The sequence below is a fragment of the Falco punctatus genome (genome assembly GCF_963210335.1).
Source record: "Falco punctatus genome assembly, chromosome: 4".
Taxonomy (NCBI): Eukaryota; Metazoa; Chordata; class Aves; order Falconiformes; family Falconidae; genus Falco; species Falco punctatus.
In genome coordinates this window covers 98,555,800-98,582,414 of record NC_137583.1, presented here as the reverse complement: position 1 = coordinate 98,582,414, position 26,615 = coordinate 98,555,800, and the positions used below count along the sequence as shown (strand labels likewise).

Genomic DNA, 26,615 nt, shown 5'->3' with positions numbered 1-26,615 from the left:
TATTGCAGTAATTTGCATTAATAGGGAAGATTTCTCCTAGAAAGAACCAAGTAAACTTCATGGCTCTTCTAAAAACCTGCTGCTTCACCCCCCTCCCATGCACCCTTCCAGTGAAATCAACTTAACTTTGCTCAGAAACTTGCAATCTGTTTGGTTTTCTAAACAAATCTCACATAAAATCAGTACTAGGCTGAAAGAAAGATAATTTTCTGCTTTGGCTATAGACCAGGAAATACGTGTAGTAAATCTCAGCTGAAATTGGTGTGGGTGCAAAGAATAGCATCCTCTTTGAGATCTTGTTTTGCATCTCATTTAAAATGTGGCACACCAAATACAAGTCCTTGTGTTGAAGTCAGTTGAGCCATGCTTAATTTTTCACCCAAATAGGTGGCTTTGTGTTTCTGATGACTGTATTTTCCCTCTTGTTATTTTGGGACTTAAGTTTATTTCCAGTGAAAAGGGAAGAATATCCACAGTGTTGTTTAATGCAGCTTCTAGACTTTCTTGGAGGTTAAAAAACATTAAGGAATTTGTAAACAATGTTAATTTTGCCTGATTTTAGACTTAGTGATGTGCTAGCTGTAGTAGAAATTACTTTAGACAGTAGTGTTCTCTAAATGTTGTCTTTTGGCTAAAGTCTGTTCTGTTCAAGTGTGTTGACAATTCAAAACACAGGAATCCCCTTTACGCTTTCAACACTCAGACCTCATTTTTGTCACTAATGTGACATTATATAATGAATATATGATAGGTATTGTGACATTTACATTAAAAAACTCAGCATAATTAACTTGTGCTGACAGTGCAATCCCTTCTTTTGGAGGTTCAATGAACAAAACTTATTAAATTATGAACTGTGGTGGAGGAGCTCTGTTGTGGACTAAGTGCTTGTCTTCCTTTTTGGCATAGAAAGGTGACTATCTTGTATGATTTAAAAGGGCAAAATATTCACCAATAAGATTATAGAAAGGATTTCTTAAGGTACTAAAGACTTCTGCAAAAGTTGGTCAAATGCCGAAGTATAATGACAAGATGGATTGAACAGTATTATTTAGGTCTTGACAGACTACTGAAAGAAGTAAAGATGAGTTTGTTGGTGACAGAGCAAGGATACAATTACTAGGATTTTTTTTCTTGATTTCCTACTTGGAAAATACTAGAAGTGGTAGACTAGCAGAACAGAGTATAAAAGCTTTGGTGTTTAGTTTGGTGACTCTAAAGCTGAGAGCATTTGAGGAAAAGGTATTCTATAGAAATATTTCAGTTGCAAATAGCGGGGTTGGAGTCTTTGATATTGGTTTCATCAGTGCACAGGAGTAGCATTTTAAAGCAAAAATAATTCTGTGTTGTGCAAACAGGTGAAATCTTGATCAAAAATTTCACTCAGAAATTGAAAGAATTTTAGGATATTCTTGTTTATAGTGCCAGGTTATTGGAGGGATCTCTTCCAGATACACACTGTAAAGCTCATCACCCCTGAGCCTTCTCTTCTCCAGGCTGAGCTGTCCTAGTGTTCCCAGCATCTCCTCTTGTGAAAGATGCTCCAGTCCCTTAATCATTTTCATGGCCTTGAGCTGGACTTACTCCCATAAGTCTGTATCTTTCTTGCACTGGGGAGTGCAAATTGGATGCAGCACTCCAGATGCAGCCTTGCTTGTGTTTTCTTTGCTACAGCATAAAGCTAAGATGTCTGTGTTGTACTATACTTGGTATGAGCACTTGCATAATTAGCTTTATAATGTGGCTCTTTGTCAAGGAGAGAATCTGTTTTAAATGTTAGTTGGTAATTTAAAAAATTAAAAAGTTTGTGAGTTTTCTCCCCACCTTCCTGTCTGTAATGCTAATCTTCTGCTGAGACTGCAGGTACAAGGAGCTTAGCTATCATGTGAGTGACTAGGAAATACACTACTTGCCCTCATTTCTGGTGTTGGTGCTCTTGTTCATTTTAAAATTCAGAAGCATTGCTTACGTTTCTTGAAAAACATTTTATTTGCTTGTTCTTCTGTGGGGGGTGTTTGTGGTTGTTTTTTTGGAGTTTTGTTTTGTAAAGGTTAAAGTAAAAAAAAAATTAAATGTCGAAGTTTTAATTGGATTTAAAACAGACTGTAAGAAGTATTAAGATTAGAGTATTACTCAAACAATGCTTAATCATGTATTGTAAGCCTAGGCTTTCCTGTTAAGTGTGTTAATTTGTTGAGCAGGAGTTTAGGGAACCATATTATTCCTTGTAACATCTCTGAAAGCTTAGATTTTGTATTGGGTTTGAGATTTAGCAAAGAAGTGTTTACTCATTAAGGCAAACACCTGAACATCCTCATTTAAGTTATTTCAGTTGAGGCCAGAAGTTATTTTAGGCTGCAAAACTATTTTGTTGTCTCCCCTTGCCCCCCCAAATGTAGCTTGTTACACTTCCTCTAGAGGATTTGCCTTTGTGTCTTTCCAAAATGTGTAATCGAGATCTACTGAAAAAAGGACATTTGAGCATTGTTTATAAATATTTATAAACTGCTGTGATACTCCCAGATCAGAGGTGATTTAGTAATGTGATGAAAAATTATTTCCTGGGAAAAACCACACAAGTTCCTTAGAGGTTAATGTAATATTAGAATGCAGACTGAGAGTCTTATAGGTAAATAAACCACATGAAAAACAAAAATTAAAGTCAATGCTGATTTTAAAATATATGTATATTTGAAATTAAGCCTTTGCCAACGCCCAAAAAATCAGAGGTAGTGACATTACCTCTGGTAACTGGATGGGGGTCCAGTTAACCCCAGATTTAGGGGTAAATTTCCCCCTTTGAATATATGCTCACAGTCAGCAGTGGTGGCTGAATCAAAGGGATAGTGTTCTTTACCAGGGAACCACAGATTGTATGTATGAAAAACAGTGCTAATGTTGACAACGTTTCCAAAAGCATTTTGATGAAGACTTGAAGAGAGAACTTATTATGACATTGTTAATTACAGTTGTTAATTTGATGCTTGAGAACAACTGGAATGGCATCTCTGATCTCCTAGTATCTTCATCATTTTGTGTCTTGAACCACTGTGGCCCTACCATGGAGGCATGTCTACTGGCTCCAGCAATTGCTTAAAATAGTTTTATTTCCTTTTAGTTTATATCCTGTGTGTTCTCCCGTGAAGTGTATGGGTGTGAAAAAAGTTAATTGGAAAAGTTCTACTTATTTCCCTGTGGGTGTGCCTTTCCTGAAGTGAAGCCCTTCTGTGCTTTTAGAAAGTCAGAGAGGCCTTTGCACTTGAAGTGCTTTGGGAGGGAAGAGCTGGACAGGTATCCCAAAGCCTGAACAGAAGAACATGTCCCAGGGCACTGCTTACTCTGTCTCTGAGCTGCAATGTATAAGCATACCCTCAGTAAGCCCTGCCTCGCCATTTCTTGTGCTTGCTTGTGCCCAGCAAGGCTTTGGTACAAGGACTGTAGATGAAAGTACAGGGGAAATTCTTAACATTCTGGTGAAAATGTCAGAAAGACTTACATGTGCATGTGGGATGGAAGAAAGTCTTGCCAGTCGTTCCTCACTATATTTTAGCCAGCCTTCAATTTTAACGTATGTTCTGGGCCTTGCAAGTGGGATTAGTGAAGACTATGTATAGTTTTGGTTTTGTGACACATCTTTCTACAAAAATGGGGGTAATTTTATTTAGAAGTACATTTTTATAGCCTTTATTAACTCATTGTTGATACTCCTTTTCAACTTCCTTAGCAGACCTGTAGAGTCAAACCAGAACATGCTGTTCCATTGTGTCCTTTGTTAGCTGTGTGATAAGCAGGTGTCTCACTGGGGGAATCTTGCCATCTTTATTTCACCTAAGCTTCTATCCCATCTGCTTGGTTTTGTTGGCTTGTTTTTGTTGAAGTGTTGTTTCTTTGAATGAAGAGTATGTTCTAAACTTTGATAGTCTAACCAAAAGAAAAAAAAAAAAAGAGCAACACCCTAGTTCCATGTGGTGTTGCTTTTTTTTTTTGTTTGTTTGAGGACCTGTAACCAGATGGTTGGAGGAAGGTAAATATTGTATAATAAACCTCACCCAAACCCCCAAACAAATGCAACAAAAAATAACCAACCACATCCCCCATCATCATCTAAGTAGCAAATTAATTGTTAAGTTTAGAAAATAGTGTTAGTTTCCTGCCCCCTCCCCCCCCCCCCCCCTTCTATTTGGAGCACTTAATTGTATGCCATAGCAGTATTGCTTAGAGGTGTTTTTCTGAGACAGAACCAGTTTGTATTTCACATAGTATCATTCAGTTGACACTTAACATGGATGAAGAGGCAGTAATAGATGCCTCTTTGGTATAATGTGATAACTTCTGTGTGTTCGTAATTATTATGTACATTTCTAGGAGCTCATAAGAGAGCTGAAAAAACTGTGTGATATTTTGGGAACTGTAACTCAATGTGGAGATGGACATCTTTATGATTGCCCAAATAATTACATAAATCAAATTACAGAAATTAAGAGCTAAATTTAGTGGAATTCAACAAAATTAATAAGTCACATGAAAATAAACTGGAACAAATTTATGATAATTCATTAATAAGTGGACCAAGCTCTAGTTCAAACTTTATAACCTTCTTCATAAGGCTGACTACTACTTTTTCGCCTCCGTTGTTCTTCACAGAAAGGGGGAATAATGATATTGTGGTGACATCTAAATCTTTTTCCAGTCAGTCTGGGAAATGTTTGAAAGGTATATGCTTACTTTTTTTTTTTTTTTTATGGTCCCTTAAAATAGTTCCAGGTTTCTTAGTTGGTAGTACAAAATATTTTTGAGTGTTACAGGAGAGTATGTTTTTGGTTCATACACAGTCGCAGGGATTGTGTTTTGCAAAGTTTTGTAAACTCATGGCATAAAATCATAAGAAATGCCTAAACCCGATTTCACCTGAGTTAGTGTGTTTTTTCTTGTGGAGGACAACACTGAGATCTTCCCGCAATATTATTTAATATCCTAGATAATTTATCTTTTGCATTTATTTTTAAATTGGGCGTGTTTGCTTTCAGTGCATGGAACTTGAAAAATAATCCTAAAATGAATCATTCAAGTTGTGCCAGGGGCGATTTAGATTGGATATTAGAAAAAATTTCTTCACTGAAAGGGTTGACAAGCATTGGAACAGGCTGCCCAGGGCAATGGTTGAGTCACAGTCCCTGGAGTTATTAAAAAAACCTGTAGATGGTGGTGATTAGGGACATGGTTTAGTGGTAGACTCAGCAGTGCTAGGTTAATCATTGGATTCAATGATCTTAAGGGGTTTTTTCCAACCTAAATGATTCTGTGATTTTCTTCTCTGATGTTTATGGCAGCAACTTTCTAATTGTTGGGCAGATGTGCCTGTCATTTCAACACACTTGGGAGAAGTGTCAGTGCTTTAAATTTATGTTACTTTTTTTTTATTGTTTCTGCTTTCAGATATTCCTCATAGTTAGTTATATCCAGGACAGAGTATACAATGGGGAGAAAACTGGATCTTTCTGGCTTGACTGATGAAGAAGCAGAGCATGTGCTCCAGGTGGTTCAACGAGATTTCAGCCTTCGTAAGAAAGAAGAAGAAAGGCTGAGGTAAGTCTAAAATAATGATTAAAAATGTTGGTCTCTTTGGATTGTTATAAACTGTCTGTGGGGTAAGCTGGAGAACACAGCTCTTGTTGTGGTGTTCTATGCATTAATAATCATTCCTATCCCAGAGGCAATAAAGATCCAGACTCTTCCACATGAATTCAGTTATTGCATAGTAATTCACTTCTGTGTTTAGTCTATCCTGGCCTAAACCACAACAGTGGCCTCTAAATAATCTGTGTATATCACCTGGGTAGAGACTAAGATTATCCTGGGAGAATTTTTTGCTTTCTGTAGTCTGTTCCTTTTCTTTTATTCAGAAACCTTGTCTATATGCAGACATGTGAAGGTGAAGAAATTAAGCCCATCTCCCTCCCCTGAAATAATCAATGGGACATATTATCCTTTGTATTGAGAAGTTATCTTTGCTTTCAGTATTCTGTTGTACAAAATGATTGCAAGCAGAAACAACCTGGAAGAAAACAAATGGAATTTGTTGCAAGGTAACTTTCTCAGCCCAGGAACTTTGCTATGTGACAAGGGAACTACTGACAGACACCTGAATTGGTAGATGCAATGTGTTTCTTGTAGTTTCAACAATATTTTCTTGAATTATTATGTCTGATTTTTTTATTACCTTCTTTGGACACATCTTTATTCTCCAGAATAGTGTGAAGTCTCTATCTATAACTGACAAACACACTTTCTCTTACCGTACTACTAGTATCACAAGCATCATCTGTTTTTTTTATCATTTAATATCAAGCTGAAGTCAACAGGGCAGGAAGATGACTGAAATAAACACAAAACTAGGCATATATTTTATGTGCAGTTGGAACTGAGAAGCATCCTGTCTCTGTCAATTTTCTGTTACTATTTTCTGAAACTACTTGGAACATTAGGAACAAGAAAGAAGGCTTGTGGCATTGGCTTAATTCAGTTTCAGCATGCTGTACAAGCTCTTGCATGGCTTGGTAGCGCAAGCTTGCTGCAGGGAGAAAAGACTGGATGAGGATGGCATGTAGATTATTTTTGTGTCTGTGTGTGTTTTGCCATGGGTTGTACTGGTTGCTGTTGGTAATCTTTCACAACAAAAGAGATTCTAGAACCAAGAGATTCACAACCAATTGATTCTAGAAACAATTTAAGGAGAGTGAGTGTGGGTGCTTTCTCTTACTTTTTTACGTGACGGGTTATATCTTACTGGAGCAAGCATGTCACAGTTGGGAAGTGCTAGGGCATCTAATGAGAGAAGGAGGGGGAAGGATGTAAAGCATGCCTGCAGAAAATTGATTGGAAAGCCTGGATAGATAGATTTTTTTTCTGGTGTTTGTGTTTTACTGTTTTGCTGCTGAAGTTGTCCATGAGACTTGGTAACTGGAAAACTGTTGTGAGGAGGGGGATAAAACACTGGAAAGATAGGAAAAACACATGTGCTAAACTCAGCTTATATATGAGTAGGTACATTTTTTTCTCTTGTAGTTCATGCCTTCTGCAAGTATCAAAGTATGTTGAACTGCTGCAAATAATGATCTGTACTGACAAAGTCAAAGTTCTGAAATTTAGGCTGATATTTATGATAGGAATGTAAGTAATTTTAATGGCCTTAAATATTGCTAGTGAAGTTCAAAGCTTAAAAGCTATGACCTTTTTTTTTTTTTTCAAATGGCAGAGTTACAAGGAAGGATGTAGCAGCATATCTTTTTGTCTTACGATGTAATAGAAAATGTAATTATATAAGAAACGTAGACCTTGCTATAGATTAGATTTGCAGCCTGTAAGAAAGTAGATTAGTTCCTGTGTCTGCTTTGATGGCCTATTGCATTTGTATTTAGAAAGTTACCAACTGGCAAAGTCTACAATATAGTTTCACTTCAGACATATTGTCAAGCAGTCTTGTTTAATACAAGAAACTGGCATATATTGTTTATATATTAGACTGCTGCTAATGAATTCAGAACCAGGTTATATCTGAGGGTAATTCCTTCCTCCTTGTAATTAATTCCAGGTAGTAACATTAGTCTTTGGATGGAACTGTTGGAACTTCTGTGTGTGATACCTTCTTAAAATAGGGTTTCTGTATAATTCTTCATACCATAAATAGTTTTATTTTTGGGTGTTACTCCCCACAAAGCTGTAAGAAGCTGTTTCCCAGATCTCTCTCTGGGATTATTCCCATTGATAGCAATTATTTCTAAAGATCAAGAACTACTTAAGGGAACATATGACAGATTTCCACTATATCAGGAGAACAGTGAAAGCTAAGAAAACTGTAAGTGGCTGATGGCTTCAATTTTGCTTTGCTAGCAGAAGCTGAAGACTTAATGAACACACTAAAGAAATTAAGTTTATCTTCACTCCTAATAAATGTTTTTAAGGTAGTAAATTAAAATGGCAACTGTTTTAGAGCTAATACACCAATGCCTTGTTAATTGGTTTTTCCATATTCTGTACACAAAATGACATAATGTGTGGAGAAAAGCCATACTGATCATCTGCATTTTCTGCTGCAAAGCTGTTTTGAATCTCTCTGCAGTGAGAATTTTTAGCAGTGGTTCTCTAATTAAAATCTTTCTCCCAACTTTATGCTAGTGTTATCAGACAGGCTGCTCTTGTATGTCTTGTGAAAAAATTAGTTGACTAAAAATGGTAAGATAACAATAAGATAACTGTATGTAAATAGTTAGCAATTAGTGTGGTTGATTTATTATGTCTTACTGCTTCATATTGGTTCAGTTTCTTTTTTGCTATGGCTCTTAGCCTGTTATCAGATTAATAATATTTACTGTTCTTTGTTGCTTATTCACCCATAATCTTTATATTTTAATTATGTGTTGGTTTTGTTCTTTGGCAGTAGTATTATGTTATTATTTAGTCCAATGTTAGTGTAATCATCCAGAGTCTTTGATGCTAAAATTTTAACACAGACTTGTAAATAGATGGGCTTGGTTTTCTGTGAAGCAGTTGAAGCAGGCAAACCAGGCAGGTCTGGCATAATTAGGAAGGTGATTGAGTGGCATGGGTGCTCAGGACTAGGCTGTGGTAGTACAGCCTTGTGTAAGTCACCACAGAAGCTCTGCAGGCTGTCTCTGGGCTACTGGGACACTAGCAATCGTAGCTGGCTTCTTGAGCAAGTTGACTGGACACACTAATGGTTTGTGTTCTCATGGACAAATTTATTTTCTTAATCTTGAATTTCAGACTTAGCTGCAGAATGTCAGCAATGGGGAAGACTGGACTGCTTTGAGGATTGAACTTCTAACATTTTGCTATGTATAACACCTTTTATCTGCAGTTTGTGAGTTTTGGGGGTTTTTATTTTTTTTTAGAAAGAAATGGCAGGAGAGCTTACAAGGCCAAATGTGCGTTTGAGATAAGTCTCATTTACACATCTGTTTATGTAATGAGACTGCTGCCTTTTATATTTTTTCCGTTTACTACCTGTGCATTCCATTTTCCTGGCTGTCTAAATGTGTCATTATTTATTCTCCTCTGCTGTTGGCAAAATCAGTTCCCCCTTTGGTTGTGTTTTTACAGATACCCCTGTATCTATAAACATGCTTGTCCGTTTGTTTTGGGTCAGGAATGCTGAGAAGTCAGGGTGTTTTAAATAAATGAAATCACCATTTTATAGAAAAAAGCCCTGATGGATCATGTTACTGTGGTAGATGTTCCCAACCTGTTAAGTTTTAGCCATGTAGACAGGTTAAAAGATGGCTGTCCTGACACTTACTTTAACATTCAGAAGGACTGCAAAGGAAGAAAAGTTAGAAGGCTGGGAAAGGGGTTTGACAGAAGGGACCTCAGTGCTGATCAGCTGCCAAGAGAACAGATGCTTTACCTGTCAGCAGCTACTTTACTTTAGGACGCCATGGCCTAAGCAATTTAAGCCATCTTCCTATAACCACTGGCAAACCAATGTTTCCATCACCATATTGAATGCTGAATTAGCCATTTGTGTGGTGGTATTCTAGTGATAAACCTGAGAAACTTGTATCGGGCAGGGATGAAATATGTTTCTTTGCAGGGGACATGATTCTCTTTTGTTTAATAGAACTGCTGTAATCACCGGGGAAAAAATCTATTTACAAGGGAAAATTACTGACCTTCTGCTGCCACGTGGACGTGTGATCACAACGTGTTAATTGATTAATATGGTTACATGGGGTCACTGAAACAGCACCAGGGAAGTGTTGAGAGTTGACTGCCACCCACAGGCAAAAACATCACCACGTCTTGCCTGATGTGTCTTTCATAGCTGGGTTGCTGAATATCAACTTTGTTGTCTTTATGCAGTCGTGTTTTGAGTTGTGATAAAGACAAACTGCAGTGATTGAGCAAATCTTCAGAAGTGCTTTATTTGCAGAAAAAAATGAGATATGTATCCTCACTGTGGAGGGCCCTCTTCACTCTGGTTGGTCTGATTTTCTTTTAGCCAAAGAATTGGTAAGGGACTAGGATAGGGCCTTGTGTAGAAGGTGATTAGATGTTTTAAATTGAGAGTTGCTTTTCCCTGTGTTGTTTTTTTTTTTCCTTTCTGCTCATTTTGAGTTGTAGCCCATTGTGGCATGAGTAGACTCCTGAAGAGGCTTCTTAAGAAACAAATTCTCATACCTGACATAACCCAGAATTCAGTTTGATGCTTTTGCACGTCAGACTGTAGTAGACTTAAGTGTATTTACAGTATGTGGCATGGGTCTTGTAGTGGCTAAAATATTAAACTCCTTCCAACCTCTGTTAATTGAAATATTGTCTGTGTGAGTCATATCAAACTGGCAGACGCCAAGTCCGACATTTGGATAGCTATCTGTTGATTCTGCATATCTTGTTCTTCCTTCCTGTGGCAGGCTTGTTTGTTTTAAGGTATTTGATGCAAAAAACCAACCCAAACCAATTGTCTTCCCTCTTTTCCTTGCTTCCAAACGGAACTATTTTAAAGCTGTTTTCCTGGTAGGGAAGGAATGGGAGATTGTTCTCATCTCCACAGGCTGCAGAGTTCCAGCAGATGAACTTCTCTGATGAATACCTTGTTGCTCCAAGTGATTTCATAAGGTCATCCTGCTTGCTCTTCACTGATGGACAGTGTGGGGAGAGCACAAGGAGCATTCCTGTCCATTACTCTGATTATTTTTTTTTTGCAGCAAGTAGCCAGCATTCTAGTTCCTGTGTCTGCTCGTTAACTCCTCAAGGGATCTGGAGGAGGCTGTAACATACCACTACATATCCCTGCTTTTACCCGTGAGGCTTGAGAGTAAGGCCATGCTGTGCTAAGGAGAATAGGTAGCATTTCTTTATGGGCTGTCCTGGCACATGTATTCTCTCCCTGTGATAAAAGGTCTTAGAACGGTTTATTCCTTCTCTGAGAAAAGTGCTCTTTGTGATTCCCACGTTAACACAGCAACGTACTTTTCCAGTGTAAAGCTCTGCTGAGCCATCATAAATTTAGCACTTGTGTCTAAACTTATTTTTGAGTGCAATGAATGATTCATCAGAATCATAATTGCAACTTACTATGTTATTTTTCTGCTGCTTTGGCTTATAAAACAAGATTAAAATATATCTAGGGCAGTACAGCTGTCTCCTGGAATTAAGGGTTCATTAACATAATTAAGGCCAAGACATCTTTATTTATAGATTATCACCAATTTTGTTATATACTGTTTCAAGATGCAAAGAACTTGTTTCCTGGCTCGTGCAGGCTGTCAGGATAAAGAGTTGTCAGTAACTTCATTTCTGTACTAGGTGCTTTACACTGTTACTGTGTAGTCCTCTCTCAACAGCAGTGTTTAATATTTTAACAGATAGACCTTAGCTGTATTCTCAGGTCAGGATAAATTGCTTATCAAAAAGTAGTGACCTGGATGAATTCTGCGTGAAAGCCAGACAGCTAATGGTTGGGTTTGCTGCAGAGTCAGTAAGGATGCCCTTTAAAACCAATTAGAAACTGTTACTCATCACTAATTTCAAGAATCATTGATCTAGGTATGCTGTGTGCTATCCAATAATGCTGTGTTGGGGTTGGACAAGGAAGTAGTATCTTAGCAGTGATACAACATGCCACATCATGTGCAGTGCAACAGCATTTAGTCTGTCGTTCTGTGATTTGCACAAAACTCTCTGCTCTAACGCCACAGGGTCCTGGTGCAAAATTAGTGTGTAGGTTCTGCTGTCTGTGTTGGTCGCTGTTCCACCTATAAGCAGAGAAGGCGAGAACAGTGGACAAGAAGGTGGGATTTAGTTGATGTCTTACAAGAAAGAAATTGGGGCACTGGAAAAAGTCTGGCATTAGAAGCAAAGAACTTTCAGCTGTTTAAGTTAAAGGTTTGGGTCCAAATTTTTTCTGCCTAATAGAGGGAAAAATGCTAGGCTACTTCTGAAGAGTAGCTTATGCTTAGGTGCCTCTAAAAACAGTTCTGTGCATCTTGGTTGTGCATACTTTTGACTATTGACTATAATGGGAACCCACTCTGACTGTCCCTGTCATTTGAATGCCATATAGATGCTTTAAGGGAAACCTAGATGGAACTTTTCAGTAAGTTCTTTGGCAAAAGCAGGACCTCATTCCTCAAACTGTCATTCTCTAATTTTAATACAGGCAATTCCAGATGTGAGTTTTGGCTTTTTAAAAATGTATTTCCAAATGCAGTTTCAACTCAGAGGAAATGCTGGTGAACCAAGCATGAAGAAACATGAGAGATGAGGCTTATGAAAAAGTGCAAAAAAAAAAAAAAAAAAAAAAAAAAGGCACCTAACTATAGGGAGTATCAGAGAAATTTGCGTAGAAAGAAATGTCTACAGTTAACGTTTTCAAAACTGGACAGGCCATGGAAGATTTAGCTGAAGTACAGCCCATATACACTGTGCCAAACTTGCATGACCTGTGGGTAAGTATTTAACAGAAGCAGTATGTTGAGGAGATGTTATAAAAAAAAAATGTTATACAAAACCCCAGGCTTTTTTGTAGTAATTTGGTCTTTTGTCATGGGTTATGACTAATCAAATTAACAGCCATAGTTGAGCTACAAGGAGTGAGTATGTCTAGTGATAATGAATATCTGTAATGTAAAATCAATATTTAATCTCTGATATCTTGTGTATGAAGGGTCTAAGCTGTTAAACATGATTTGGAGGAGTAATCTCTCACCTGACTAGCCCTGCAGTGTGGAGAAGGGATGTTGTCTTGAGCATGGACTCCTGTCTGTACAATTTAGTCACACTGAAAATAGTTGCTGAAAATGTTAAATCTTAAGTGTGTTTTTCAGAGAAAGTTTTTTCTGGAAAAAAACCCCTCAAACCTAATCTTGTTAAATATGTCACTCAGTTTATCAGAAATCTTATGCCTCAAAGCTCAGTGTTCATGGCAAAAGCAGATAGATGTTCATGGGTTGATAGAGGGAATCTACTGAGGGAAGAGGTTACCAGAGAAATAGTTACAGGTTTCAAGAACAGGGTATTCAAGGTTTTATCTGAATGCCATCAGTTTCTGGATCTTGCCTTGGGTATGAAGATGTACCATGTGGACCTCTTGAGTTCTGTCCCCACTGCCCTGTGAATTCAGAACTATTGATTCTGTAGAGGTTATCTGGATCTGGGCAAACACCACATTGAAAGTTGGGCTCATCTACTGCGTGTCTGTCATCTTTTTATTGCTGTACTGGACCAAAATGCAAATATATGAACAAAAAATGATCATTTTGTAGTCTCATGTAAGCACTACTGGGTGAAAATTAGCCTAAGAGAGAAAAACCCCATCATTTAGCAGGTCATCACTGAAATGTTCAGCCTATTGGTAAAGAAAACTTGTTTTATTAGTAGGAAGATGGAGAGTTTGGACACCCTCATGCCCATTAAATGAAATGGGGTGCTGGAGAGCAGGAGAAGAAATTTTCTTATGAGTTGCTTAGACTTTTTTTTTGAGCAACCAAGGCATTTGAGAGATGTGTGAAATGGATAGGTCAGTGCATGTATTGTGCTATCTAAAGTAAAAATTAAGCTTTTTTGAAAGGGGAATTATAAGTGATTCAGAATCTGATGCTTCTAAAGATGAAAATGAAAGTCACCTCTGTAGGCACTACTGCTTCCCAGGAACCAGTTTCAGTTGCTGGGAAGAATGTAAAAGAGCACAAGTGTCAGGTCCAGAACAGCTGAATTTCAGCATCTTGCTTCAGAGGAGAAAGGTCTGGACAAGTTATCTGCACACTGGAAATAGGGTTTAAATCCAAAGCTCAGAATGGAAAATGTACACTATGGTGGGACACCTACCTCGTGGATACTCTTTAAGTTTGTGGGCTTGTTTTTACAATAACTATTGCTTGTTGCTTTAGTGCTTCAAGTTGGTTAGTGATTGCTGTAATTACAGAACTGATTGAAAAGATCTGTGGATGAAATGTATGGCTTTATTGGAAGAGTGTGTTTTTATCCAGCTTAGCTAATTTTAGAGGTCAAGATCTTGTACCAACTTACAGTTGTTATCTGTGCAAGCTTAAGTCTGCCTTAAGTGTTGATTTTGCTGTAGTAGTAGTTCAGGTGTTAATGTAGTAGTACAATTAGTAGTACTTTCTCAAGTTATGGTAAAACATGTAAATACACATGAAAGGAATGGCTGCATAATGTAATTTATTCAGGGTTTACTCTTAGTGTTAGAGTACAGGGATACTCTAAATGTGTTGCCATACAACATTCACTAAGCTCTTCTTACTTACTTCACTAAGTTGTAAGCAGTATGGGCCAAGTCTTACAGTTTTGGAAAAGTGTTGTATTTAAAGTCTGTTTATGTGTTTATGCCAGAAAGGAATGGTTTTACTGTGAGTTTCATAGAAACATACTGTAGACCTTTCCTTGGCTACATCAATCTGGATGGATCTGTCTGAAGCTATACAGCTTCCCATCTTAAATGTTAAACTTGGTTTTGGTTTTCAAGAAAATAAGAGATACTGCTCAACATTATGAAGTTTGTCAATCTGAAATATGACTTATGATTTAGATTTGAAAATTGACTTGTTAATACTTTTTTTCAAAAACATACATGTATGGAAGTTTAAGAGTAGACATTTAAGAAACATGAATGTCTGTGAAAGGAAGAGGCGGCTTCTTCTACCTATAAAGCATTACTGCTTTACCATTCTTAAAAGGTATTGTAATATTTCAGAGATACTTGATTTAAGGAAAATAGTATTGACTGGAAACTGGATTTGCTTATATTTTTATTTCAAGTATTGTTGGTCAATCAAGGGGTAGTTTTTGCCTTTGCTTACTTAAAGAATTTCCATTCTCTGTGTTCTTCATGGACAACAAAGTCTCTCTGGTCTTATCTGTGGCCAGTTCCTGTACCCTCAGGCACAGGAGAGAGTAGAACCAAGAACTGCTGTTAAGTAGCAGCACAGGAAGGTGGAAGAGGGCTGCTGTGAAGTTTAGTTGCCTTTGTGCACTGAAATGAGTGTGGAGCCGTCTCCTGCTGTCCATGTTTTTTATTATGAAAAGGTGCGTTTTGAATACTTGCTAATATTTCCTATCTGAAGCCTATGAAGAACTGAAAGCTTGTCAGAATCCACAGGGCAAGTAAATTTCATCATGTGGAAGGAGCACTTAGAGAAGTTAAGGCCACTGTACTGGGGCAAAATGAGTGTTTTGTTAGCTGTGGTGAAGCTTAGGGAGTGTATCACAGGATCTCATCAAACTATTGAATCAGCAGAGGTAAAAGTGCATCTTAACAAATAGCTGTGGTTTGTATTCACATAACACCTCGTCGTTCCGGTTCTCTAGAACTATTAATTGTCATACACAGCTTCCCACTCAATGCTGTGTGGGAGGAATGAGCTGTGCTAAATGGGATAACAGTTCTTAGAAATCCTTCAAGTCTATGAACCTGTGTCATGAGCAGTTCATGGAAAGATAGCTGCTTTCCAAGTTAAGGTTTAATAAAACTTTTGCCAGTCTCTTCACTGTTCTACCTCATTCCAAAATGAACCATTGCAAACTATGATCGCCTTGCTTTCCAGAAATGTCACAATGTGTAATTAGAGGGGAGTTGGATTTTTAGTGTATATAGGCATGTTCTGTGTTTATGGTGAGTTCAAAGGACTGCCAGACAACTTTTGGAAGGAGCTGACTGAGTTAAGAGGTATATGTTAGAGATAGCTGATCTTTGTTTCACAAATGGCAAAATTCTCAGCATTTTTCTTTCTAAATGAAATTGGTGAACATTTTCAGCTAAAGAAAAAAGGGGTATGCATGTATAGGAGAAATCTGAAAATGTCAAAATGCTTTGTCAACACTTCCAAAGTGTTGTTTCAGTATACTTTCTGACTGTAACACTTTCTAACATTTGTTGGTTGCATATGTGAAATAATTTACACTACTATTCTTTTTAAAAAAAAATATTTTCACAAAGGTAACAAAAGCAAATCCATTTTAACATGTTAAATTTTGCATTTGTAGTAGTTGTTGCATGCAAAAACTGTCAGCTGTATCTCAGCTGAGGGTAGTATACAAGTTAATATACCACAAAGTATTGTTGTAATGGGTGCTATCTAAGTACATGACTCTACCCTATGATAAATACAAGCTAATTATAATTTACCCTTGGGGGGTATGGTAAGGAGCTTCATGTTTGCTTAGGGGAAGGAACTAACATATGGGCAGTTACTACAGTGTCATAATTTGCACTGTAATTGAACTTGGAGTAAATTATTAATCTACTGTTGTCTTTATTTGCAGTATACTTGGCTCTGTGCCTGAGGTTGAAACAAGTCTTTGAACTTTACACCAGAGGAGACTGTATAACAGCATGTTCCTTTATCATTTTTTTTATTGGAATGAATTATAATTGGTCAATATATTTACTTATGCCTCTCTTCCTTTATTGCTTTAATCCTTTGATTCTCCTTCTAGTTATGACTTAAAGTTCTCCTGAAAGCAGTTGAACTCAAACATACTTTTTACTCTATGGTACTTACTAAAAATTGGAATGGTGTCATGGTTTAATCCCAGATGGAAACAAAGCACTACACAGCTGCTCACTCACTCTGCCCCAGTGCGATGGGGGAGAGAATCAGAAGAGTAGAAGTGAGAAAACTTGTGGGTTGTGATAAAGACAGTTTAATGGGTAAAGCAAAACCCGTGCATGCCAGCAAAGCAAAACAAGGAATTTATTCACCACTTCCCACTGGCAGGCAGGTGTTCCGCCATCTCCAGGAAAGCAGGGAACCATCACATGTAATGGTTACTCGGGAAGGCAAATGCCATCACTCCGAACATCCCCCCCCTTCCTCTTTCTTTCCTCAGCTTGATATACAGAGCATGACATTCTGTGGTATGGGATACGCCTTCGGCCTGTTCAGGTCAGCTGTCCTAGTTATGCTGCCTTCCAGCTTCTTGCACACCTGCTCGCTGGCAGAGCGTGGGAAACTTGAAAACTCCCTAATTTAGAGTCAGCACTACTTAGCAACAACTAAACCATCAGTGTGTTATCAACATTATTCTCACTCTAAATCCAAAACGCAGCACTGTACCAGCTATTAAGAAAAAAATTAGCTCTATCCAAACTGAAAGCAGGAGAAATGGTAACTAGTATTGTTGACTGCTATCCAAACTCCATGAAGGAAAACACAAATCCCTCTATAAAGCTGGTTTACAATAGGATTAATATCTTGGAGTTCCATAGTAAGTCTTCATTAATACAGCTCTTCAGTATATTACAAAGAGGCAAAACTAATGCAGCCTATGGCAAATTGGGTGTGGTTCTAGATACACTTTGGATTATAATTTGGCTAGTAAATATTGGAGTATATAGGCTGCAAATGCTGTAGTGTTTCTGCAGCACTTTCAGCTTGAAAGGATATCCTGAAATAATCTTGGATTTGTCAAGCACATTGTAAATGGAATAATTTGGAAACAGCGCAGAACTCAAATGCTTGCATCTCAATCAAAAGAACTTTTAACAAAGAAGCAATTAAAATTTGAGCCTGTTTGAGGTGGCAGGGATTGAATAAAATTTTTCTGTATTTCAGGAACACTTTGAGACTTAACAAGAGAGTCTCCAATATCTCTCTTGGCCACTGTAGCATTTGTCAGTGAGGGTGGCTAATTATGTACTGGTGGTATCTCCTCCTTTTTCCCCCCCTCAGTTTTCATCAATGCATGATGGACTTCCCAGTTTTGTTCCCAGCATAACACTAGGAGGGAGGAGACCAGTGTATTGTGATAGAAGACCTGTCATTAAGAGGAGGGAGGTTCATTAGTTTTGCCGCTGTGGTCCTATGCTTTTTATATAATTCTTGAACCTTCAGGAAGTGATGAGTTTCTTGCTTCTGTTTTGACTTTGGTTGTTTTGTTGTGTTTTTGTTGTTTTTTTTTTTTACTTCCCTGTTTAAGAAAATAAAATATACTTGTGTGCTTCTAGTAGGAATGTTGAAAATATGATTAAATTTAGACGCTTTGTTGTAACTGCATCTAGGCTGTCAGTCATCCTGGAAGTAATCCTGTGGCCATCTTCCAGTCTTTTCAATTGATGTTGCTTCAGTTGATGGCAAAATGTCACCTATGTTTCTGTCTTTTGAAAGCTTTATTTGAATGGATTAAACAAATCAAAAACAGTCAAATACTTGTATGACAGCTATGGAATATCTCCTGTTAGATAGGAGACAGTAATCAAAATAGTATCAATAGTAAAGAAATCTCTTCCATGCCATAATATACCCTTTGAAGTTTCTGTGTGCCTTAGATATATTGCCTGTTGATTTATAACTGTTACAGGTAGTGGCATGTAGTGTGGAAGAATGGAATGTGGATTTGTGTTTCATGTGTAGCTAACTGGTCATCTAGAAAGAAAAAAATAATTTTACTGTAAATTACAAATTCACAGTAATTTTTATTAATTTTTCCCTTTCGTATTTTACACACTTTGGTTCTGGAGAACAGTTCTTTCATGCTGGCATAAAACCTAGTTAGCCAGTACAATCTGTGAACTGACAGTTTTGTTCTGTGGTAGGTCGTGAATCTGTATAAGTGGCTTGAAGTTCAAAAAGGAGCTCTTAAGCATTTTATGTATCAGTCCAGTACTGGTGAATTGTCTGTGTCTTAGGCAGGCAAAGTACCATAGCCTGATCATTGTTTTTTCTTTTTTCCATCTGGATTTTCATTTTTTTTTCTGTGTAAATTTTTATTTATTAGCATTAGCTGAAGTTATATGTAATACTAATAGTATACTAGCATATTGCAGTAGATTGTAATATACTAATAGTATGTTATATGATAGAATACTAATCAGCACAACCACACGGGCAAAGTGTGCTTTCAGAGTGCCGGGACACGTGAGAAATTAGAGGAATAAGAATAAGAGGTTTATAGAAAGTCAAACATGTACCTTCGTGTTTGCCATTAATATGGACTAGACTTGCAGCTCTCCAAAGACGCAAACTTGAGATTTGAAAAAATTAGCTTAGAACCTTCAAGTGGCCCAGTTTTAGAGAGGCTGGACACTTAGATTGGATTAACATCCATGTGTTTGGAATAGCGTAACATACAGAGCCTTTTGGATGGCAGTTGTCAGCTAGCTGTAACAGGTTTTCCAGGTGTAGATTACATCAGGTGCCGATAAGTACCTGCTGGAAGGTGTTTTTAATGTTTTGTAGTGGGTCTAAGGAGGAATAGCCTTTACATTCTTTATATTTGTCAAACTTGTAATTTAGTTCTAGGCTGGTATTCTTATCTTGTTGCATTCTGAATGAAAATGAGAACAGAAAATAAGTATTAGTAGCACAAAAGGGAATAATCAAACCAAATATTATTGTAGTCCTTAGCACAGTCTGTGATGACCAAAAGTGTTCTCCTGGCCAGCAGTTCTCTCAAATTTAATTTGTCTTTAATCAGTTAAGGAAACAGTTCCAGGCACTCTAGAGCAAAGCCCTTTCTGCCCTTGGGTAATGTAAAAAGATGCAGCATCTGATTTAATCAACTTAGGACTCAGTTTCATAAAAGAAAGGAGAGCAAATCCATCATCACCTGAAAACAGAAACTCACTTTTGTGCACTTTTCAGGAGTACTCAGTTTTGACCTACATTTCCCTGGTTAAGTTGATAGCATTGGCACTTTTTATGGTAATGTGGGTTGTTTTTAAAATTCCCCCCAGTCCCAGGTTTGTAATAGCTGTGTTAAGGTATGCCTCAGACACAGTAGTGACTCCTGCTGGGAATGGCAGTTGGAACTGTTGAGAGAGTCAGCAGTTAAGCAGTCTTGGAGACTGTTGAGCAGGGCATTCTGAACAACAGGTGTCTACACAGAAATGTTCTTCTATACACACAGTCCCAGCCTGACAACACCTACTTGGATAGTGGAGAGGATAATGTTGCAAAAGAGAACGTGACTGTCTGCTGTCACCCCTTTGAGCAGAAATAATTATCTTAAATGTATATGTGATCTGGGTATTGCAGGCATTGTTGCTTTAGCATCAAATATTAACGTTAGCATTAATTACCATTAATGTGATGAGTAAAGCAGCGGTCCATAATTGTAGTGTATGCGAACAGGCAGGTATTTTGGAAAGAGCTATGATGCTTTTTTCAGTCAGTGAAAACTCTTCTAATACCGATGTTTGCTGCAGAAGAGTAATCTCAGAAATTTGGCAGAGCATTTCAGGCATATCTTTCATGTCTCTACATTTAACTTGCTTAGCATGGTAGTATTTTCCTTTGATTAGTTTGCTTCAGTGTTTTACACCACTTTGTAATGGTGATTGGGGTTATTTCAGACAAGGGACGCTGGGGAAAGAGGGGGAAGAAGAAAGATGATTGCAGAAGTAACTTATCTTGTGAAATCAAAGGCTGATATTCCCTTTATCCTGCTTATGTTCTCATGATTTGGCTGCCTGTAATATGGCTTATAAATCTGGCTCAGTTGGCTTTGCATAGATAAAACTCCTCTTTAGTATTATGGATTTCTTCACTCACAAAAAAAGCTTTTGTTTTAGGTAACAGTAGTTAGAATGGAGGATGTAAAGTCAAGACATACTCTGTGTCTTTCTGAATAGTTAAAACCAAACAGTGAGGCACTACAACTCCAAGATACGTAAGTATCTAAGTCTTTGCGTTTTGGGAATCTGGTCCTATCTCCGACCTAAAGTTGTAGGTGCAAAACTTGAGACTGAAACAGCTTGCCATAGAGATGCTAATGGATATTAGCTTTCATGAAGCACTCAGAAATTAGGTGACAGAAGTCACAAACACTGTATCTTTTTATATGTTGCCAGTCTTGGAAAAACAAACATCCTCCACAGATATTTTGTGGTTAGGAAATATATCATGGGTTAGGAGCAGTTACATTTGAATGTTGTCATGTTGTGAGTAAAACATCAACAGATACCTTACGTTTGAATGTGTGAAACCAACTTAGGACTTTTGTATTTGGGAATGCAGAAGGAAAGTTCGAGGATATAAATAGCTTCCCAGATCTATCTCTCTTTCAAATTGCACAATTTTTGGACAGATAAATTCAGGTTCTTGATTGCTGGTGAAGAGTCTAGTCTTCCCTGAAAACACATGGAATTTGATGAAGAGGCTGAGTAAACAGCATTTTGTCTATTTGCATCTTTTAATAGTTGGCCAGTAGAGCTCCTTAGGCATAGATCAGAAACTGTTTAGTAATCTGGAAAGCTGTTTATGAAGGGTCCATGTTATTCACACTGTGTTTCTAATGAGAGAGTGGTAGCTTTATGGCCTTTGACTGCAGTTTAGCAAGGTGCGGTGGGGTGTTACCATATTTGGCTGAATGAGACCCTTTAACATACACCTAGTTCAAAAGCCTTGAATGTAAAAATGCTTATTTGAAGTCCCATATTTGCTGTTTCTTGGTATTCTCTTATCTGCATTAATGCATTTTCATTCTCTATCCACTTAGTATACTAACTCTGCAAACTTGACCACTGCTGCAAAAGTTGAGCTGAGTTCTTTCCATTTCATGTGTTGCTGTCCTTTTAAAGTCCCTGCAGCATTGGTAAGATGGAAAGTATTTCTTGTGCAGCCTTTTCAGCACTGGCAGGGTTGCATGAGTGAGTAATTAGATTTTTTGTAAAATACTGCACAAGAAGTAATAAAATCATCTGTGTTTCAATGTAGCAGTGTTGTGTCTTCAGAGCTGCTGAGGAATAAGAAGTCATATACTGATTTTCATCAAACAAGTATGACTGAGTACTTGCTGGGAGAGTGTCTGCAGCTTAAAAAAACCAGTTGGTTTTCAATTCAAGTTAATGTTTCTGGAATCATTATCCCGCAAACCCACCCCTGAGGTACTAACACTTCAAAAATTAAAATTTTAGGCATGCAGAGCCTTTCATTTAAGCCCTGTTAATTACAGTTGTCTTTGTGTTTTTAGTTTCCATAGGTTAGAGGCAAATAAAATACCATTTTTGCGTGCATTAGCTAAAAGGAACCTTTCATATGAAAGTCTCTAGCTTTCATTACAGACCTACATCTTTAATAGGGAATTGGGATTATGGCTCTTTTGTCTTTTGACCATCCATTTACAATTGTCACTTAAATATTAAAGAACTAAATTGTCCCTTGAAAGGCAGATTTTAGTTGATCGCAGACATGCATATAGTGGACAGTACTCAGATTTCTGCTATTTCAGCTGATTTCCACTATCTGGATAGATAATCTGCCATTAGCTTTTGTTCAAAAGGTGAATTTGTTATTAAAATGGTAACAGTGAAGGAGGTCTTGAAGGACTTTGCCTGCTAATGTTTGTCTTGTGCAAGAAACAAACAAAATAGACAAGACTGTTGTGGCATTGCAGATTGTACTGTAAATACTTGTGATGTTTTTTTTATTATTTATTTCTGGACTCATCACAAGGATTTGGTAAGCAAATATGTAAAATTTAGGTTTTGTTTTTCATGGGTTTTTTTGAACACTGATTTATACTGTGATTGCTATTAATTTCAATTCATAATAAAATATTTCTGTACATTGTGCAGTAAATTGCTGTAGAGAAAGTCACAAGTGGTGACTTACAGTTGAAAGTCTCAGATTTATATTCTGTAGCAATTTCTCATTTGATCATACAATAATTTTTAGTTTGATTAAATATAGGCGATAAAAATTAATTATCCTATATTTGGGTTTGTGAAGTAACAGCAGTAGGCGGGGGAAGCACAATTCTCCCCCTCTCCCCCTTTTTCCTATTTTTGTAGACCAAAGGAGAATGTGCTCCTCCCTTCCTTTTTCTCCTCCCTCTTTCCCTGGTGTGTGTAAGGATGCTGCTGCTGCATTCTCCTCTTTCATGCTTTGGGCAAACGTAATGTTTGTATCTCCAGTCCACTATACCTCTTTTCTCACAAAGTTGATAACAAAGTTGTTTGTTAGTTATTTACTGAACATAGCAATGCGGTATAGTCATTGTATTAGTATCTGACACTTTGGTAGTTCAGCATTCTGTGAAGCTGTTGTCCCCTGCTAAATACATCTGTAAGGGTACTCACCTATCTAGGCATAATACTGTAAGAGCTTTATTGCTCTTCTGAAGGGGGCTTTAGATGGCTGAATTCTTTATCCTTGCTAGCAAATGAATGTTTGAATACGTTTGTCTGCTTATATAAAAGAAACTGTTTAAAACTGAGTAGGTAGTAGCTAAAATTCCCTTGCTGCTTTGACAGGGGGCAGGCATCCACTTGAATGTTCTTGAAGCATTGCCATGGCCAGTTTTCTAGCTTGGCAGAAAGAGGAGAGGGACCAACCTCCTGGGCCAAGACACTCTTCCAGGGACAAATCACAGCTCCATTCATTCAATTGCATCTCCCTGTACTTCTTGCCAGCTGGTCTGTTATTGTTTCATTAACTCTCAACTGAAGAGAGTGGAAGATCGTAGATGATTTGGGTAAATGATTCCCAATAATGAAGAGGTGGGAGAGTCTGCTTGTCTCCCACCTGTCTCTGCCTCTACTGGTGGGAGGCTGAGAACACTTGTAGAAGAGAGGTCTTTCTTGCACTGACTGCCAGATGCTGTGATCTCTTTCCAAAGCTTTTCTTTTTCCCTACAGACCAATGCATTAGTTGCATTCACTAGAAGATGTGGCGGCATGCTTTTCTTTGTAGCTCTTGTTTAGGGAATACCTGCTCTGGGCAGTAAAGCTAGCAGAAATTGCCATCAGTAAGGCCATGCAGCAGTACCTACCAAGTACTACCTACCTACGAAGCCTGCCTATGGTCTCATGGCTGAAAGGGGCATATACGTTCTTGCAGGGCTTGTTAGCATCCAGGCAGTACAAACAGGACTAGATTGTTCCTGGTATCAAACAGGTCTGTTGTGTGTCTTACTGTGCTCCAGCATAGATGCAGTTCTAACAAAAATGTGTGCAAAGTGCCTACAAGAAAGGGCCTTGCAACAGGGAACCAACCACTTTTTTGTAAATGGTGTTTCACTGCAATTGTATGTAAGGGAGAAATTAAATCATTCAGTACTGCCAACTGAGGTATTAAGAATACAACCCACCTTCCAGTAAATAATTTCTCTAAAGACCTCTGGTTAAAATAATGATGCAAAATTCCTTTTATTTGTTTTCTCAAAGGCAAGAGTTACTGATTTTCCTTTTTAAGTCCTAGAATAGCGTTTTCTACCGTGTGTGTAGGGGGAAAAAAAAAAAAACTACAAAAATGAAAACAAGACAACCTCAACCTGTTTTCTGTCCTTTGGAGTATTTGGAGCCATACATTACTGGACTTGTCTTTAGACAAGTAGGACTTTGCTTTTTAGGAATCTTTCTGTCATCTTTCAGAAAAACTTGGGGAAAATAAGAAAATTAAGGTAAGTTTCCATCTTGTGTTTGTCTTCTCTTGTTCTCGTAGAACTTGAAATGTGTCCCATTTTTAAACAATCTATTCCTGATCTACTAAAAGTGAACTTGGCTCTTCTGAATATAAACACCAAAGCATGTTTGATGTTTTAAAAAAATGTTTATTGTTGTAAGAAATATTCTTGATTGCTCTAATGTAATTAACTTTGACAGCTGTAAGTTACTTATTCAGCTGGAAGGACAGACCTTTACAGGAAAGTCTTTGAATTTGGTGAACTTATCAGAACTGAAGCAGTGCAGTGATTGGTTCCAACATACTGAGCTGCCAAATGTGTTACAATGGCCTTTTTTGGAAATGTGAGTCACGCATACCTGGCAGGGATAAATACAGGAGTTATTTAAGTTCTATAAAATCCCCTGCAATGGATTTAATAGTACTCAAGGGACCATAGGTAACAGAGGCATTGGTCAGAGGGAGTTCAGCAAGGTTTCTTTGTTTTGGGGAAATAGGCTTAGAATAAGTTGAGTGTGCTGTTTGTTTTCCCTATCCCCTGCAATGGACTTTTAAACCAGATTTCCGATAGTGCCTTTTCCTGTAAAAAGCATTTTGGGAGAGTTTTGTAGTTACTGGAACTACTGTAGTAGTTGTAGTATTGTAGTTTCACAGGATAAATGCAAACTTCACACTTCTGAAATGTTGGTGTAATTGCTCTTAGTTCCATGGAATGTGATTTCTGTTGCAGCAGGGCTGCTTTGTCTTCATCTCTGTCAGCTAATCTCACTGCAAAGTTCTGGAAAGTCATGTTCACACTATATGTCTAATTCTTACCTGGTTCTGATTAATCTGCATGTACTGTAGGCCTGCCTCTGTACCACTTGCAGGCTTGCAGCTTTTCTTTCCTGTGCCTTTTGGCATGAGTCAAGAAGCAGGAGAGGGTCAAGCCTGCCCAGGAGCTAGGTGTACTTTCCTCACTAGCTGAAGGGCAGCTCTAGCACAGCATAAGTAGCATTGCATTTCATTTGAGGTTGGCTGTGCTATTAGCTTCCATATTTCTTGCACCAGTGTAGAACTGGTTTTAACCTTGTTCCGCCTCAGGGGGAGTGTGGGGCAGAGGAAACAGCCTGCTGTTGTGTTCTTGTATTCTACTCTGAAACTGGCAGCCCTGTCTGGTTCTGAACAGTGCTGCTTCTTGGAGGTCTCCGGTCTGGTTACTGACCCTTCGTACAGGAATTGGAAACTGGACAGATTGCCATAGATAGAGGAGAAGCTGGGAGCCAGTTTAACCACCCTGGGAAATAAAGCTGATCCTTTTCTAATAGACTTGCAAGCTTAGCTGAGCACATACTCGACCTGAGGAAACCAGCATGGTTCTATGGGTACAAAGACTAGCTGGGCAGAGACCTTTACTTAGCAAGCGATTAACTGGGTACAGTGACCTGGGTTCCAGCCTCAGCCTTCCTGAGTGTGTTGGGGTTTGTTGTTTTGGTTTTGGGTTTTTTTTTTCAGCTTTATGAATTTGAGTTAGAACTTTGGCATTTCTTGAAATGAGTTTGTGTGTCTGGTTTGTTCTTACTCGTTGTAGTATTAATAAAAGCCAGAAGTTTAATCTTGAAGATGCAAAAGGCTCTCTGGAACCATGCACCCATGGTGATTTGTCAGCTTTAATCCTGTGTGCGACCTTCTCAGCAGAGCATGAGGACTATTGTTGCTGCCTTGGCTGGTGCTGTTTACACATTATAACAATGGGTCCAGTGACTTAAACTTGAGGTGTGGTTTTTTTGTTTTTTTTTAAAGAATTATGTCCGTAAGCTATCAGCTCTGTTTTTATTTTAATGACATAATATGTAAGCGAGTATTTTGTTTGCATTGCTACCCTCCAAATTAATAATACTCAGTTAAGAAAATAAATACTGGAATGGAGGCTCGTGGCGGAAGGAGAGAGCTTGTCAAGCAAGAACGGATTTGTTGAGATAATGGGCAAAGCAAGACAAGTAAGTTTTCCTGTGTTAGGCTGCACTTGAGAAAACAGGGCAAGTCAGATTAGTGTTGTATACAGAATTATCCCTCTGGAACATCCTGTGTGTCTAACTTTGACACACTTAATATTGGTGCTAACAGCTAGAAAAGCTGGAGATAAAAAATTAGGGTAATAATCATACAAAGGTGTGAAGGTCTTCTGAGGGGATTTGGCGAGGGATGTGGGAGGGGTAGTAAGACCAAACTGAATATAATTTTGTGGTGTCTATT

At 38.0% G+C, this 26,615-nt stretch overlaps 1 protein-coding gene across 6 annotated transcripts in view; it reads left to right on the top strand.

The window, feature by feature from the left end:
• The window catches only part of MYRIP (myosin VIIA and Rab interacting protein), a 340,631-nt gene that overhangs the window by 110,998 nt on the left and 203,018 nt on the right, over window positions 1-26,615 (top strand). For 5 of the 6 annotated variants that reach the window (XM_080382636.1, XM_080382638.1, XM_080382639.1 and 2 more), the window contains exon 2: window positions 5,437-5,586. The exons of the other annotated variant lie outside the window; for it this stretch is intronic. In XM_080382636.1, coding sequence (XP_080238762.1) covers window positions 5,477-5,586 — 110 coding nt within the window. In that variant the 5' untranslated portion in view covers window positions 5,437-5,476. The remainder of the gene's footprint in view (window positions 1-5,436; window positions 5,587-26,615) is intronic. 6 annotated transcript variants of the gene reach the window in all.